This window comes from Miscanthus floridulus, chromosome 7 (assembly GCF_019320115.1).
Source record: "Miscanthus floridulus cultivar M001 chromosome 7, ASM1932011v1, whole genome shotgun sequence".
Taxonomy (NCBI): domain Eukaryota; kingdom Viridiplantae; phylum Streptophyta; class Magnoliopsida; order Poales; family Poaceae; genus Miscanthus; species Miscanthus floridulus.
The window spans coordinates 66,181,652-66,195,843 of record NC_089586.1 but is presented as its reverse complement, the minus strand read 5'-3'; the positions used below and the strand labels follow the sequence as shown (position 1 = coordinate 66,195,843).

Sequence of the window (14,192 nt, the reverse complement as noted above, 5' to 3'; positions counted from 1 at the left end):
TGCTTGCCCCCCAGCGTTGCGCTGATGTGGATTGCATCGCCTGCTCGTGGCCGCCGGATGCTGTGCCGCTGTTGTCCCCCCCTCGCTACGGCGTGCTGGGCGTGTGGCGTGCTAGAGCCGGCGCGGCGGCACCCGCCCACCCATCTCGCCTAGAGCCGCTGAGGAGCCGTGCGCCCGCACATAGAAGCAGGCCGACCACCGACACCGTCTGCTCGGGAGTTGGGACCTCGGGTCACGGCCAAGGAGTCACACCGTCACAGTCGTACAGGAAGGGGAGCGGGGAGACGGGGAGTCAGAGGGGATCGTAGAAGGGGAAATTGGGTGCATAGGGTTTCTTTTCACCAATTGGACTTTGGGCTTTGATTGAAATTGCTGGCCCAATAAGCAATAGAGGTCTCCTGTAAATCTTAACCCCTCCTACCTAATACATATATGCATGAAATTTTAAGGGGGCTTCAGGGGGGCTCCACGTGCCCGGGAGCAGTAGGGGGGGTCGAGCCCCCCGCCACCACAGCGTTGCCTCCGTCACTGTCATAACATGTGTTCACACCACCACCATGATCTTCATGTCATGTGGCCATCTCCATCCATGAGTGCCGCCTAGCTCCTTCACTTGGGTTGGACCAACCTATCTCACATCCACACTTAGAGCATAGGGTTAATCCAAATATGTTTCATCAATTAGCCAAAATCAAACTAGGGCTTTCAACGCACGGCAGGGGAAGGTAGGTGCGGGCGAAGCTCCAGCGGCCAGGGATGGATGGATCCGGGGCGGGGAGAGGGGGCAGAGACAGACAGCTTGGAACCACGGCTCCGCCGGTCATGATGGTGGGGGCAGACGGGCACAGGTTGCAATGCTAGGAGTCGGGGAGGAGCGGGCGCTGAGCTTCTTTTCTATCAGTGGGGGCGGACGGGGGAAATATCGAATCGGTATTTTCCAGTTACCAGTGATATAGGTGGGTAATTTTTGCGAACTTCCTCCACTGAAAGCCGCTGAAAGTAGGTCGGAAGGGGCTGCCAAGTTTTCACTGTGCCAAAAGATGTTTTCGGAGAAAGCAGTTGGACCATTTCGGGTCCTTTTGTTGGCTTTTGGTTCTGGGAAGCAAAAGCTGCTCCCAAAAGCCAAACCAAAGGGACCCTCAGTTCACAACAGTTTTTTTCACATCTCTATGTCACATCAGACATTCGAATGCTAACTAGGAGGACTAAGCATGAACTAATTATAAAACTAATTGCACAGGAGTAGACTAGTTAGCGAGACGAATCTATTAAGCGTAATTAATTCATCATTAGCACATGTTACTGTAGCACCACATTATCAACTCATGAACTAATTAGGCTTAATAGATTCGTCTCGTAAATTAGTCTCAAACTGTGCAATTAGTTTTATAATTAGTTTATATTTAATGCTCTAAATTAGTGTCAAAAATCCAATGTGACATGGACTAAAGTTTAGTCCGTGAAACCAAACACACCAGGCTTCTAAAGCAACCCTGACATCCAAGGGGGCGTTTAGTTCCCACCGAATCCAAACTTTGGCACTATACAAAAAGAAGATTCTCCGTCACATCAAACTTGCGGTACATGTATGGAGTACTAAATGTTGACGAAATCAAAAAAAAACTAATTGCACAGTTTGGTTGTACTTTGCGAGACGAACGTTTTGAGCCTAATTAGTCAACGATTGGACAATTATTACCAAATACAAACGAAACGCTACAGTACGCTACAGTGCTGGCACAGTGATTTTTGTTGTCCAAAATCGAGCAACTAAACAAGGGCCAAGATGGAATTGTGAATTAGGCATCTTTTCTTTATAAATGTGCTAGTACCCTAGTGGGTCTTAGCTAAGGGTCCATAGTCTTATTCCTGGCACCTAAACCACCAATAGAAAAACGAATGTGATATCTTCCCTCCATAAATTAGTTCCTTTGTCATTGTCGTGTAGCAGCAGCTAGAACTCCTTGCTCCGTAATGTTTCGCTTAAACTCTGATACAAATGTTTCGCTTAAACTCTGATACAAATGTGCCAAACTTCGTAGGAGACTTATTACTCATTACCTTGCAATAATTTTGAACAAACTTATTATTTTATTATTAGGAATAACTTGATGAGCCATGTTCTCGTCAGAGGGGTGGAGTTAGCTGAGCTTGTTGACGACAAAGTCTTATCCTATTATGAAAGAGCTATTTTGGTAGAGCGGCTCCTTCGTATGATCGAGCTCTGGCCCTGGCTCCTTCCTATGATCCTATATTGTAGCAAGAAGCCAACTTTATCTCTTCTCTTAAAATAAACTATTTTTTATTTCAGTGGCTTCGATTCCTCCGCAGAGTGAGCTGGAGATCTCGCTGAAAACCTCCATGGCTATTTCGTACTTGCGCCGGAAGGAGAACTCAAACCGTTAGAAAACCAAAGCGATACGTCTCGTACTCCAATTCCATCGGAACTGGATCTACTTGGGCCGCAAAATATACCGCGGGCATATCCCACACGCTCCCCCCTCTTCGCTCTCCCTTCGTCCCCTCTCGCCGCGGGACACACCAGATCGCCAACCCCGACCTCACCCCCACGTCAATGGCGGCCGCCCTGGCGAGCCGCGTGGAGTCGTGGGTGCGGGACCAGGCGGCGCGGCTGCAGCCCTGGGCGGCGGCGGCGCTGCCACAGGCGCCGCGATGGCCCGCCTGGCCGTGGCCCGGGGACCGCAGGCGCCAGCGGGAGCGCATGTTCCGGGAGGAGTACGAGCGCCGGAGCCGGCAGCTCCGCGAGCTCTGCCGCGCCGTCCGCGTCGACACCGCCGCCGAGCTCCAGGAGTTGCTCTGCGCCATGGTCCTCGCCGAGTGCGTCTACAAGGTCCATGCGTTGGCCATTCCCTCAATTTTGTTGCACGGCTCGTCCTGTACCTTACCCATCACGATGAACGGATCCATAGATAGATCTGTGCAGACATTTTCGGCTGGAGATTGGTCCGAATGGTGCATGCAGTAACTGTTATAGTTATGCAGTACGAAAGTTTGGAAACTAGAATGTTTATTAGTTGCTGAACATAGAGTTGCATGCCTCTTCTGGTGGGGGAAGGGTAATGAAATCTGCACGTCTCTGTGTTCTAATGATCATGTAGTGTTCCATCCACCAAATGTAGGCACATCATCTTGGGACACTTTTTCTGAGCAAAACCATCTTGGAACAGTTGCAGTTGCATGCCTGATAATATTAATGTGGCATGTAGCATTTTGTGCTTTTACCATGAAGGAACAGCACCCTATCTTTTGATGTGCTTGCTTGATTTAGTTGTTCTTGGATTACTTGTGCTCAGCTTACTATAGCAGTTTCAAAACATATAAATTTTCCAGATTTTTTTTTTATATTTACATTTCAAGTCTTCATCCCTTTCCCTTAATCCCTAGTGTCTAATTTTTTACTAGCCTAACTGATCGATACGCTAGGACCCACTGTGCTTCCCAACCAGCTACCAGCCTTGCGCTTGTTTTAGAAGATATTTTCTTGCAAATGGATTGCATGAAATGCCAGAATGCTTATGCTGGTCCTAGCTTCCCATTGTACTGACACATTACATTGTTTCGTTCATTTTCATTTACAACATGTCCGATCATCATCTCTCTTCCGTGATGCAATTCCCTGAATATTCTGAGTTCTGATATATATGATTTGCTACATATTGCTTGCCACTGTATGGTTACAAAGTGGCATCCGTTGTCAATCTGAAGAAGAAAAAAATTGACTGAAGTAAAAGGCTTTGTTTTTGTTGATAGCTGTATGCTTTTGCAGAGACCTGTTTCTGAGATGATGAGATATATCAACAAGTTTAAGTCTGATTTTGGTGGAAACATTGCGTCCCTAGAGCGTGTTCAACCATCCTTGGATCATGTACCACATCGGTAAGCCAAAAGCTAAAGCCCACTTAAGGGTCAATATTTGTTGTGATTTGTGCTACTGTTTTTGTTCTTTGCAAAAGTTCGTAATCAAGCACTACAATCAAATACAATTGAGCTGTTTTTTGTGCAACTCTAATCTCAAGTAGATCAAGTTACCATGTACAATCCTTGCTTTATCTGAGCTCCCTTAGATAAAGACACACAAAGAAATAGTCCTTTCTGTAATTACTGTGAGGATAGGGCAAATTATGCTATGGGATGTCCTAAATGTGCGATCTTTGCTGGAAAGCAAATAGGCAATCTAAAAAAGTTACTTCCACTCCTGGACAATCCTGTAGGCATTGGATCTTTACACAATATCTATATATTTGTTCTGATTATCTGTTCCTTATTTTAAGTAGTCCAAATAATGACAATCTGCACATGGTTCTGCTGTCTTTTTTTTTATATATATAAATCTAATTAGTGGTGAAATTATGCAGGTATCTGTTAGCAGAGGCTGGTGACACCCTATTTGCTACATTTATTGGCACAAAGCAGTACAAGTAAGAGTTTGATGGAACTTCAGACTCTCAAATGTCCATTATGTTTGCAGTAAAGTAATTGCATCAACTGTTCATTTTCCTCGTATAGAGATATTATTGCTGATGTGAATATACTCCAAGGGACCTTATTTCATGAAGATACTGCTCAGGATTTGGCTCCTGATGTTGACCCTGAACAAAATGATACCCAAAAGGGTGAGGAAAACCATGGGAAATCTTACCAAGAAACATCAAAGAAGCTAAGAAAATCAAAACCTGCAGTGCACCGAGTATGCATTTTCATGCTGAATCATCTTGTGTATCACATATCATTGTGGTTAGGATTTGGTGATTTGCCTAACTTAATATACCATACAGGGTTTCTTGGCTCGTGCTAATGGAATTCCAGCACTGGACCTATACAATCTTGCACAGAAAAGGAACAGGAAACTTGTTCTTTGTGGACACTCACTTGGTGGGGCGGTAGGTACCTGTAGATAATATACAGTATCTCATTATTTGCTCATGCATCTTTATTACAACTGCAGGTTGCTGCATTGGCTACACTAGCAATCTTGAGAGCTATTGCTACCACTCCATCTAAAGAGGATAACAGGCTTCATGTGAAGTGCATCACCTTCTCTCAGCCACCCGTTGGGAATGCTGCTTTGAGAGAGTAAGTTTCTTTAGATATAGCTAGAATGCTGCTCTTGATTGAGTATATGATTATTAAAAATACTATTAGCTAACACTGCTTATCTAGAGAGAGGCAAGTGTAACAGGTTTGATGCTATCAAAATTGCTCCTTTATCCCCTTGTTTTCCTTTTGTTAGTTATGTTCACAAAAGAGGATGGCAAGACTACTTCAAATCCTACTGTATTCCAGAAGACTTGGTACCACGCATTCTATCTCCAGCTTACTTTCACCACTACAATGCCCAAACACCTGAAGCATCTTTTATAAATAAAACTGGTGTGAAATCTGAAGAAACTATGGAGGCAAGTGCGGAAAGGCCCAAAGGGAACAATGGAGAACAACTCGTTCTAGGCGTTGGTCCAGTGCAAAAGTCACTTTGGAGGCTTTCAAAACTTGTTCCCTTGGAAGGGGTGCGGAAAAGCTTAAGTGTAATTCAAAAACAAACAAATGTTTTTGGGAAAGCACCATCACAATTGGATAGTTATTTGCAATCAAAGGCTGATGAATCAGAAGAATCACCCCAATCTCTTGAGATTCAAGAAAGTTCACAAGGAATTGCTCTTACCCCTTTATCTGATAAAGATGGAGGGAACGCTGAAGATAATAATAGGACTAAGAAAATAAATGCATCTGAAGCAGGGGGTTCTAAACGCTGGAGCAGGGTACCTTCTTTGCCTTCATATGTGCCATTTGGTGAGGTTAGTAACATATACCTTAAACTTTTTTCCCTTTTTTTGGGGGGTGGGGGGTGGGGCGGGCGTGTTTAGTCCCTTTTTCCTCTCGAACACATAGGAGAACTGTGTAAAGAAGTGGAAAGGGTAGAAATCCTGAGTAGTGAGTACACACCCAGACCCTTAATTCTTAATGTACATGTGCGCCCGTGATGAAAATAAATCGACCACAACAAGGCTTAATTACTAAGTGCTAGGGAAAGACAAGAGGGAGAGCTCTCGAGCCCCAGCCATACCCCAGAGTTGTGTCTCTTCTTCAGCAAGTAGCAAGACACGCCATATTTGGGACAGTGCCATCAAAGTCACAGCGATTCTGATGCTTCCAAAGAGTCATACTGTCCAAGCCCCAATAATGATAAAAGAGTTGAGAATTTGTTGCAGCAGGCCATTCGTTGCCTCACTAGCTCTGCAACACCAGTCATCAAAGGACAAATCTCCAAGTGAAGGAGGCAAAACTTGGAGGCCAAAACGCTGCAGAGACTAAACCAAAACTGTTTTTCAAAGACGGTTTTTAACTCCTATTTAACATGGTACTCACTGCCCCTTTGTTTCAGATTGGAATTCTCGATTCGGTAAGGGAGATTTTCATATTTGCACGGCTTTACATGTAAATGAGCTTGTTGGAACAGAAAATTCCAGTCACGTGATTGAAGATCATCCATGGCTTAGCACTGCTAGGGCAGGATAACGAGCCAGCTCGGCTCGACTCATTCTGGCTCGTTAAGATAACGAGCTAGCTTGGCTCGTTATCTTAACGAGCCAGAAGGCCAGCTCAGCTCGGCTCGTTTACGAGCTCGAGTTGGCTCGTTAAGCCTGCGAGCCATGTATAAAAAGGTACACAAAATATAATATTTGCATTTATCTAAAGCTTGAGAATAGTAATAATACAAAAGTAACACATCCAAAGTCAAACAAAAAATTAATATGTGCTAACATATATACAAGTATAATAATATACTATAATATTACACCATACATCCATGGTCCAAGCTCCACATCATACATACTGTGTCCATAAGTATCCATACATCCACTAAAAATAAAACGATAAAGTCATAGTAATCCCAAGTTTATAGGGTCTAGACCAGTCATCAACCAATTGTAAAGTGCAAGACATGAAGTAATACAAAAATACAAAAACTAATATAAGTTCTGCTGCTTTTTTCCCTGGAAACGTGGCTTGTTTGGCTTGTGAGCGGCTTGCGAGCTGGCTCGAGTTGGCTCATTATAGCTAACAAGCTAAAATCTTGGCTCGGCTAACGAGACGAGCCGAGCCAGCCACGAGCAGAGCGAGCTAACGAGCTTCGAATTTTTTTGTCCAGCCTTACTTAGCACTAAAGAGCTACAATTTTATTATAAAAATATTACCTGTAGCATTTATACATTTTCTCTAATTTGACTCTAACGTTATGCCACAATGCTCTCTGTCTCAAGATATTCGTTATTTACCTGTTTGAACTTAGAAAATGTGATAAGTCTGAAACTTACTCGTTCCTAAGATTAGGTGATGAAAGATTGACACAATTATGTCATTTATTTAAAAAATCTTACTGTGCCATGCCTATTAATGCTCTGATTTTATATGCTTTCTTATTGACAAACTCTAGAAATTATCATACTTTGAAAAAAAAAATCATGCAGCAAAAGATTAGTTTTGTTATGTGCTATCGTGGTACATCCATATCTTGAAATGTATTTGATCTTTAACTTCTGTCATGAAAATATTATTATTGTTTTCAGCTTTACCTATTGGGAGATTCATCTGTCAATACACTTTCAGATTCAGAATACTCCAAGATGACGTCGGTATGAGCTTCTTACTTTGGTGCCCATTCCCCTTGTTCTAAAAAGCTAAAACATAGGAAGCATGCTTTATTTTTCTTTGGTTTTGGTTGAGTTTATTACCATATTGGGTTTGGGTCCACTCATTTTCTTGCTATATTTTGGCAAAGGCATGTGCAGGTGCAGTCTGTTATATCGGAGTTAAGACAGCGTTTGCAGTCACACTCAATGAAGTCCTATAGGGCTAGATTTCAAAAGTAAGACCCACTATCAGGTTATCTTTAACTACATTAGCTCTTAGCCAAAACTTTCGTCTTCCATCTCACTGGGTCTTGTTATTCTGAAACTTTCATCTTCATACCAGACTTGACCCTGAAAGTTGTTGTGTTTAAACTTTGCATGGATTCTTCATAAACAGCTACATCATGATAGACAATAAAGGGAATTTGTATTCTTTGTAATACTAACTCTTCTCTGTAAGCATTTATTTGCTATAAAGGTTAGATAAGGTATCCTAAATGCTGCACTCAACGTTGGGAAAATGTGATTAGTCTTGTGTTAGTGTGACTCAATACTTGATTGCTTATATTAATCGCAAGGTAGCCTACTTTAACTCATATTTTTTGGGAAACAGCTGCAACTGGCTCACCATTTTCCTGTTTGAAAGAGTGCACACAAGTTTAAGGACTGCCAGTGCATTTCTTTAATTGTGTTACATCATTCAGTCAGTCTCATTGAAATAAAATGACTACCCACAACTAATGTTGTTTCTTTCTTTATTATGCAGAATATATGATTCATGCATGTGTGCAAATGCCCCCATTTTTACTGGCATTGAGCAATTGCCACAATTTTCACATCTACAAGAATTAATTGGTCTAACAGCTACGGATTCTGTTGAACTTGGTGATATCGTGGACCCTCCTGTTATCCGAACTGCTACTTCTATTCTTCCTCTTGGATGGAATGGACTCCCTGGTGGTAAAAATGCTGAGCCCCTGAAAGTTGATATAATTGGGCATGACCTGCAAATGTGCACTCTTTTCCAGGCACAGATAAATGGAAACTGGTATGAATTTAGCTTGTGAAATAATTTACAAGTTTTGGGAAAAAAATCTTGACAAAGTCTATTTTTTAATTAAAAATGTAAATGGGTATTCACTATAAGCTTTTGATAACATTTTAAAGAAAAATTTGGTGCCTTCTATCTTGTGATACTCCAGTCTTTAGATCGTCTAGAACATTCAGGTCATGATGCTCAAGATCTATCTTTTTTAAACTGTCATTCAAAAAGGATTCTGTGTATGTTAGTGGTTCAATGTACATGAAGTTTGAAACCATCAGTGAACTACATGCTTTGTGGAATTTGAAATCATCTATATTGAACATATAAACGAATCATCTAATTGGTTATTTCATAATTAAGGCTTGTGTCAGGGTGGCTAGCAGTAATATTACTGTAAAATATCCTTTATGTTTACTTATTGCATTTGATTGATTGGTTACCGTGTACAAGATTTACTCCATTGTTATATCTGCAAGTATTCCATACTTTAATTAATGGCTTTTGTATACAGGTATTCCACGGTAATAGAGACTCTACCATCAGTCACTTCATTCTCACCAAATGGAGAACTGCAACCTACATTACAAAAAATGCGGATTCTTGTTGGACAACCACTAAAGCAGCCTCCAAATTACATTAGTGAGGCTTTCATGGTTCCTGTGATGACAGGTGCCGATTCAACCCCGGACTTTGGATTCGAGTCATTATTTGAAGATAAAGATTGCTGCAAGGGTTTGAGTGGATTTCTCATATATGGGACAAGTGATTTTGTAACCGTATGTAAAAAGGTCTACATTAGGACTCGGAGAGTGCGATTGCTTGGATTAGAGGTATCCCCATGTATTTAGGTATTGTTATAATATGTCCCTTTACCTATGTTCCATGGAAATTCTACATATCGGATATATTTGTCTGATGTAGGGGGCAGGCAAAACATCCCTGCTTAAAGCAATGTTAGGACAACTTAAAGAAAGAAATAGCGCTGTTCTTGAATGCATACATGTCGATTTGCATGGCAAGGGAATATCAAGTGGATTGTGCTACATAGATTCTACAACAGTAAACTTGCAGGTACTGTTGCTACCTTTTGTTCTCTTATAATATATTCTCTCAAGAATCTACAATTGACTTTTGATGCCGCATAAACCATTTTAAAATGGTGCTACTTGTTTTCCAGTTTCACACTGTTGTTATATGCTGATACAACTGAAACTGTATTATCCTCTAGATTTTACACAACTGCATTGGGCTTGCCTGCACCACTCAGGAGTGTAGTATGGAAAATATAGTAGGGTTGTGTGACATGAAATTAGAGATGTATGGATTAGAAAACCATCTGGGAAAAACTATGCCTTGCTCCATTTTTTGCCACTCAATGCTTACTTTTTTTTTCCCTTACATCACCGATGGAGTCTTTTTATCTAGAATGATCCTGATTCTACTGGAGTTACCTTTCATTACCTCTGAAATGTGTAATTGATCGGTATAGTTTTTGGTTTTCATGGTTCATAGAAGAGCAGAGCAGATACATGGAGAATAATTTGTTCCCGGTTCTTGTCCGGTGATTTCCTTTATGATCACCGAAGTTTTGTTTGCCTATACGCTGAATGTCTAACCACTAAGAGTTATTATGGACTTGTCTTCTATCAGGAGCTACCTTTGGAGGTTGGGCGGTTCAAAGAAGAACTGTCGTTAGGACTCCATGATATCAGCAGGAAGACTGACCTTGTTATTGCTGTGCATAACCTAGCACACCGAATTCCACAGTATCAACAGTCCAATACTTCTCGGCCTCAGCCTGCTCTTTCACTTCTCTTGGATGAAGCCAAGGCGCTAAGCATTCCTTGGATTCTTGCAATAACCAACAAATTCTCTGTTAGTGCGCATGAGCAGAACACATTGATCAGCTCAGCTATGGAAGCATATCAAGCTTCTCCTGATATGACAAAAGTTGTTAACTCTTCCCCATTTCTGATGCCAAGTGCTAGAAACAGTTTGCAGCGGATCAGATCAGCTACTGGGAATTTGGGGAACAAGGATCCAGAAAGCAGATCTGCTTATCTTCCTGTAAACTTTGCACTGTCACCATTTCAGAGGAAGGACATTGTTATGCATGTGGAGGGTGTTAGTGCCCTCCGTCAACTTGTACATCAAGTAGTCCTCAGCAATGAAGAACAAGCATTTGAGGTACATTTCTCTATTCTTTATTTTGTTTCTTGTGGGGGACAGGGAAAATCATAACATATGAATGCGAGCGTCTTAGAAACTTTCAGGCTTGACAGTTACCTTCACTGCATGATGAACAGGAGCTCGCTCGTGAGAGATTGGTGCAGGAACTGGCGAGAGAGAAAGCGGCCTCCTTGCAGATGAAGCAGAAGACCCCGAAAAGAGATGGCTCTGTTACAGCTGCTGCTGTAGGTGCATCTCTGGGCGCGGGCCTGGGAATTGTAATGGCTGTGATAATGGGGGCAGCATCAGCCCTTCGAAAACCGTGATTCATGTCTTCTTTTGATTCATCATTTATTTCTTATTTAAGGATGTCTGAACAAAAGCACTAGTGTAGGCAAGAAAAATGAAAGTTTAGGGCAGAATAGTCAGCTGATAGTGCCACATTTTGGCTGTGTATAGAATGTAGGTTAGGCCTTTTTTTTTTTGCTGATCTGTAGTTTGTTGTATTACTGGAGTATGGCTTGGATATGTTCTACTTCACGTTTTAATTTAATTATATATCTGTATCATATCTATGAGTACTCACCAATTTCTATCTATTTGTATTATTTATCCTTTTCTAACAGGGCTAAAAATTATATTAAAATTACAAAGCAGGTTTCTGAAGAATACATCTATATATTGAGGGCAACAGGGGAGATTGAGTGAGGCGAGAGCCAAGACGATCAGGGCAGTAGGGGGCGACGGTGATCGCGTCGCTGCTCCCTAGGCGTCCCCATTTGGTTAGCACGCATAATGTGGCTAGCGCATGAGCGCGAAGACTCGATCCATGCGTGAAGACTCGGTCAATGCGGAGAAGTGGTGCAGGATTTCTTTGAGCAGCTCTCGGCAATTCCCATTTCGTTCCGTAAAGCTAGGGTTCCTGAGGGCCTAGTAACGCAAATAATCTCTTCTTGATTCGGAGAGAACTCGTAACAGAAGAGAATTACCTGGCGGAGTGGTTCCTAGTCCATTCCCAATTTCACAATTTTAAGACGTTATGACTTTTCTAAAATCGATATATCTAGAAAAATTAAAACATCTGGCAATTTGAAAAAGAGAGAATAGTTCACAGGAGCGGTAGAGTTGAGGGTCCTATTGATAATTTCACGATAGAGATTTGACTTGCAAATTCAGCAAGAGGTTCCCACGGTGAGGTTGTGATGAGATTGTTAGACCAAGGTGGGAGTTGGGTTTGGCAGCCGGATGACCCTCACCATCCTCCACACAGAGACCGTCGCGACCTAATTTCCACACCAGCAACAACTTTGATCACTAGCACCACCTCCACGCGGAGAGGTACTAGCTGTCATGACCTGTAGTCATAACAACTAAAACCTTTAATAAAAATCCTCTTACTCACCTGACACATAATCTCAGACTCTCATGTATCACCTTATCGTCCTTTTGTGAAAATCTCTGGTGCTACGTACTAGGACAAGGACTCCAAATTCATAACTCAATCCCTCAGATTTTCTCTAGTCAACCAAAGTCCAACTGAAGTTGACCGTGGTCAAATGGAGGTCAACATCATGAGAAAGTTCTCTGTAAGATGCTAATCAACGTTCCTAATCTTTCTACAAGTGAGTCTTTGTCTCTTGGACAATAAGAGTGACCCCAAAGTCAAAGAACCCAATCTCTGAATCAAATTCTCAAAGGCAGAGAATTGACGGAACGTTCCGTGAGCTTAGACGGATTGTCCGTCAATTCACTGAGTCAGCAAATTGAGTGGAGAGTGAGCTATTTTCCACCCACTCAGACTCAGTAGAAGAAAACTACAGGACGTCCCCAACGTAGAAGCAGTTGTTGCTGTCTCGGTTCCTTCCTTTGATGTAATACTTGTACCACTGGTGTTACGAGCTTGCTTAGCACCTAGGTTAACGCCTGATAGCGAGTAAAAAGCGAATGGCTTGTTTATTTGATTAAGCACGAAAAATAATTTTTATAAACAAAAATAAAATATAACTTGTAATTGGTACTTAAATGAAATTTGAAGTGCAAGTTTAGTAGATGAAAATGCAACCATTGAATTGGTTAATAGATGTTGTTCCATGGTATTTCTAATGGCTCAAAAATTGAATTGGAAATTAAAATTTGCCCTTTTCATTGAATCGGCGAAAATTCAAAGTTGCATTGAAAGTACACATTTTGGCGATTTATAAAATGCAAAATAGTTAAATAAAGCCTGGATGTTTTGGTTCTATTGTTTGGTATAAAGTGTGTGCTATGTCGTGAAATGGTTGTTGGTGAAATTTGGTAAATTTTTTACCATTTAAAAATTCAACCAAAACCTTGAATTCTTTTAAGTATGAAACGATAGTAGACGATGTCATTTTGGCATTCGATTTCCAACAAAAAATGGTTAATCACTATATCTATGTTTTTGCACGATCGGTTGCAGTTAGGGGTATACTAGGACGTGGTGCAGGTCGTGGTTACATTAGAGTTACGATGCTCACGCAAAAATTGACCGAACTTCGCTAGAACACGTTGAGAACATGTCGTTGGTGCTCTGTTCGTGAACCAGCACCTGTAGCGAGTGATCTCAGTCGCTCACCTCAACTACCTCACCCCGCTCGCTTTCAACAGTTCATCCCAACTACTAACCGAGCTGCCGAAGCCACCAGCACATAGCACAAATATGCATTCAAGTAGCAAATATGCATGCATCATTAGCAGCTCATAATACTAGCAGCGCTCAGCGGGTACACCCTATCGGCAGCACGCCATCACAGCAAGAGCAAGCCTCAGTTGCTGTCGTCCCTGCTAAGCGCCACCGTCCAACTGCCAGCTTCGTCGCATCACCCTACAGCACCATCAATGCCTCTGCTTGTCTCTGTCTGCCTCTGCTTGTCTCTGTATCCCTTTTTCCCTCTACCAGGCAAGCAGCTCAGAGCCCTTACCACCAGAGCAAAGCACACACGCAAGCAACGTAGCTCATCCTTGTCGTGTACGCCATCAGTGCCGCCGTCGCCCGGCCTTCGCGTATGCGCGCGAGCGCGCGAGCCCCCATGGCCACGCTGGACCGCAGCCCCAACTCCTGCTCTCCCTCCCCAGCTCGCCTCCCTTTGCTAGCCTTGGGCGAGTCGGCGCATGCCATGCTCGCTGCCCCGCAGCACCCGCCGTCGCCCTGCCCCCTTGCGAGAGCACGCGAGTGCGCGCGAGCCCGCATGGCCCCGTGCTGGACCTGCGGCACCACAGCGTTGCCCAACGGTGCCCGTGCATGACTCCATCCCTGCTCCTCCGCTGTTGCGCCCTGAAGCACCGTCACCATGCCTCGCTGCCGCCGT

General features: G+C 42.7%; 1 protein-coding gene across 1 annotated transcript; it reads left to right on the top strand.

Moving 5' to 3' along the window:
• The first annotated feature begins 2,417 nt into the window (after positions 1-2,417).
• LOC136467049 (uncharacterized) lies at positions 2,418-11,448 on the top strand. The gene is made up of 14 exons (XM_066465603.1): positions 2,418-2,851; positions 3,788-3,897; positions 4,377-4,439; positions 4,528-4,708; positions 4,797-4,901; positions 4,967-5,094; positions 5,252-5,813; positions 7,587-7,652; positions 7,809-7,885; positions 8,416-8,697; positions 9,206-9,524; positions 9,616-9,765; positions 10,345-10,881; positions 11,001-11,448. The coding sequence occupies exons 1-14, from the start codon at positions 2,576-2,578 to the stop codon at positions 11,187-11,189; spliced, it is 3,045 nt and encodes a 1,014-aa protein (XP_066321700.1). The 5' UTR covers positions 2,418-2,575; the 3' UTR covers positions 11,190-11,448.
• Positions 11,449-14,192: the final 2,744 nt, after the last annotated feature.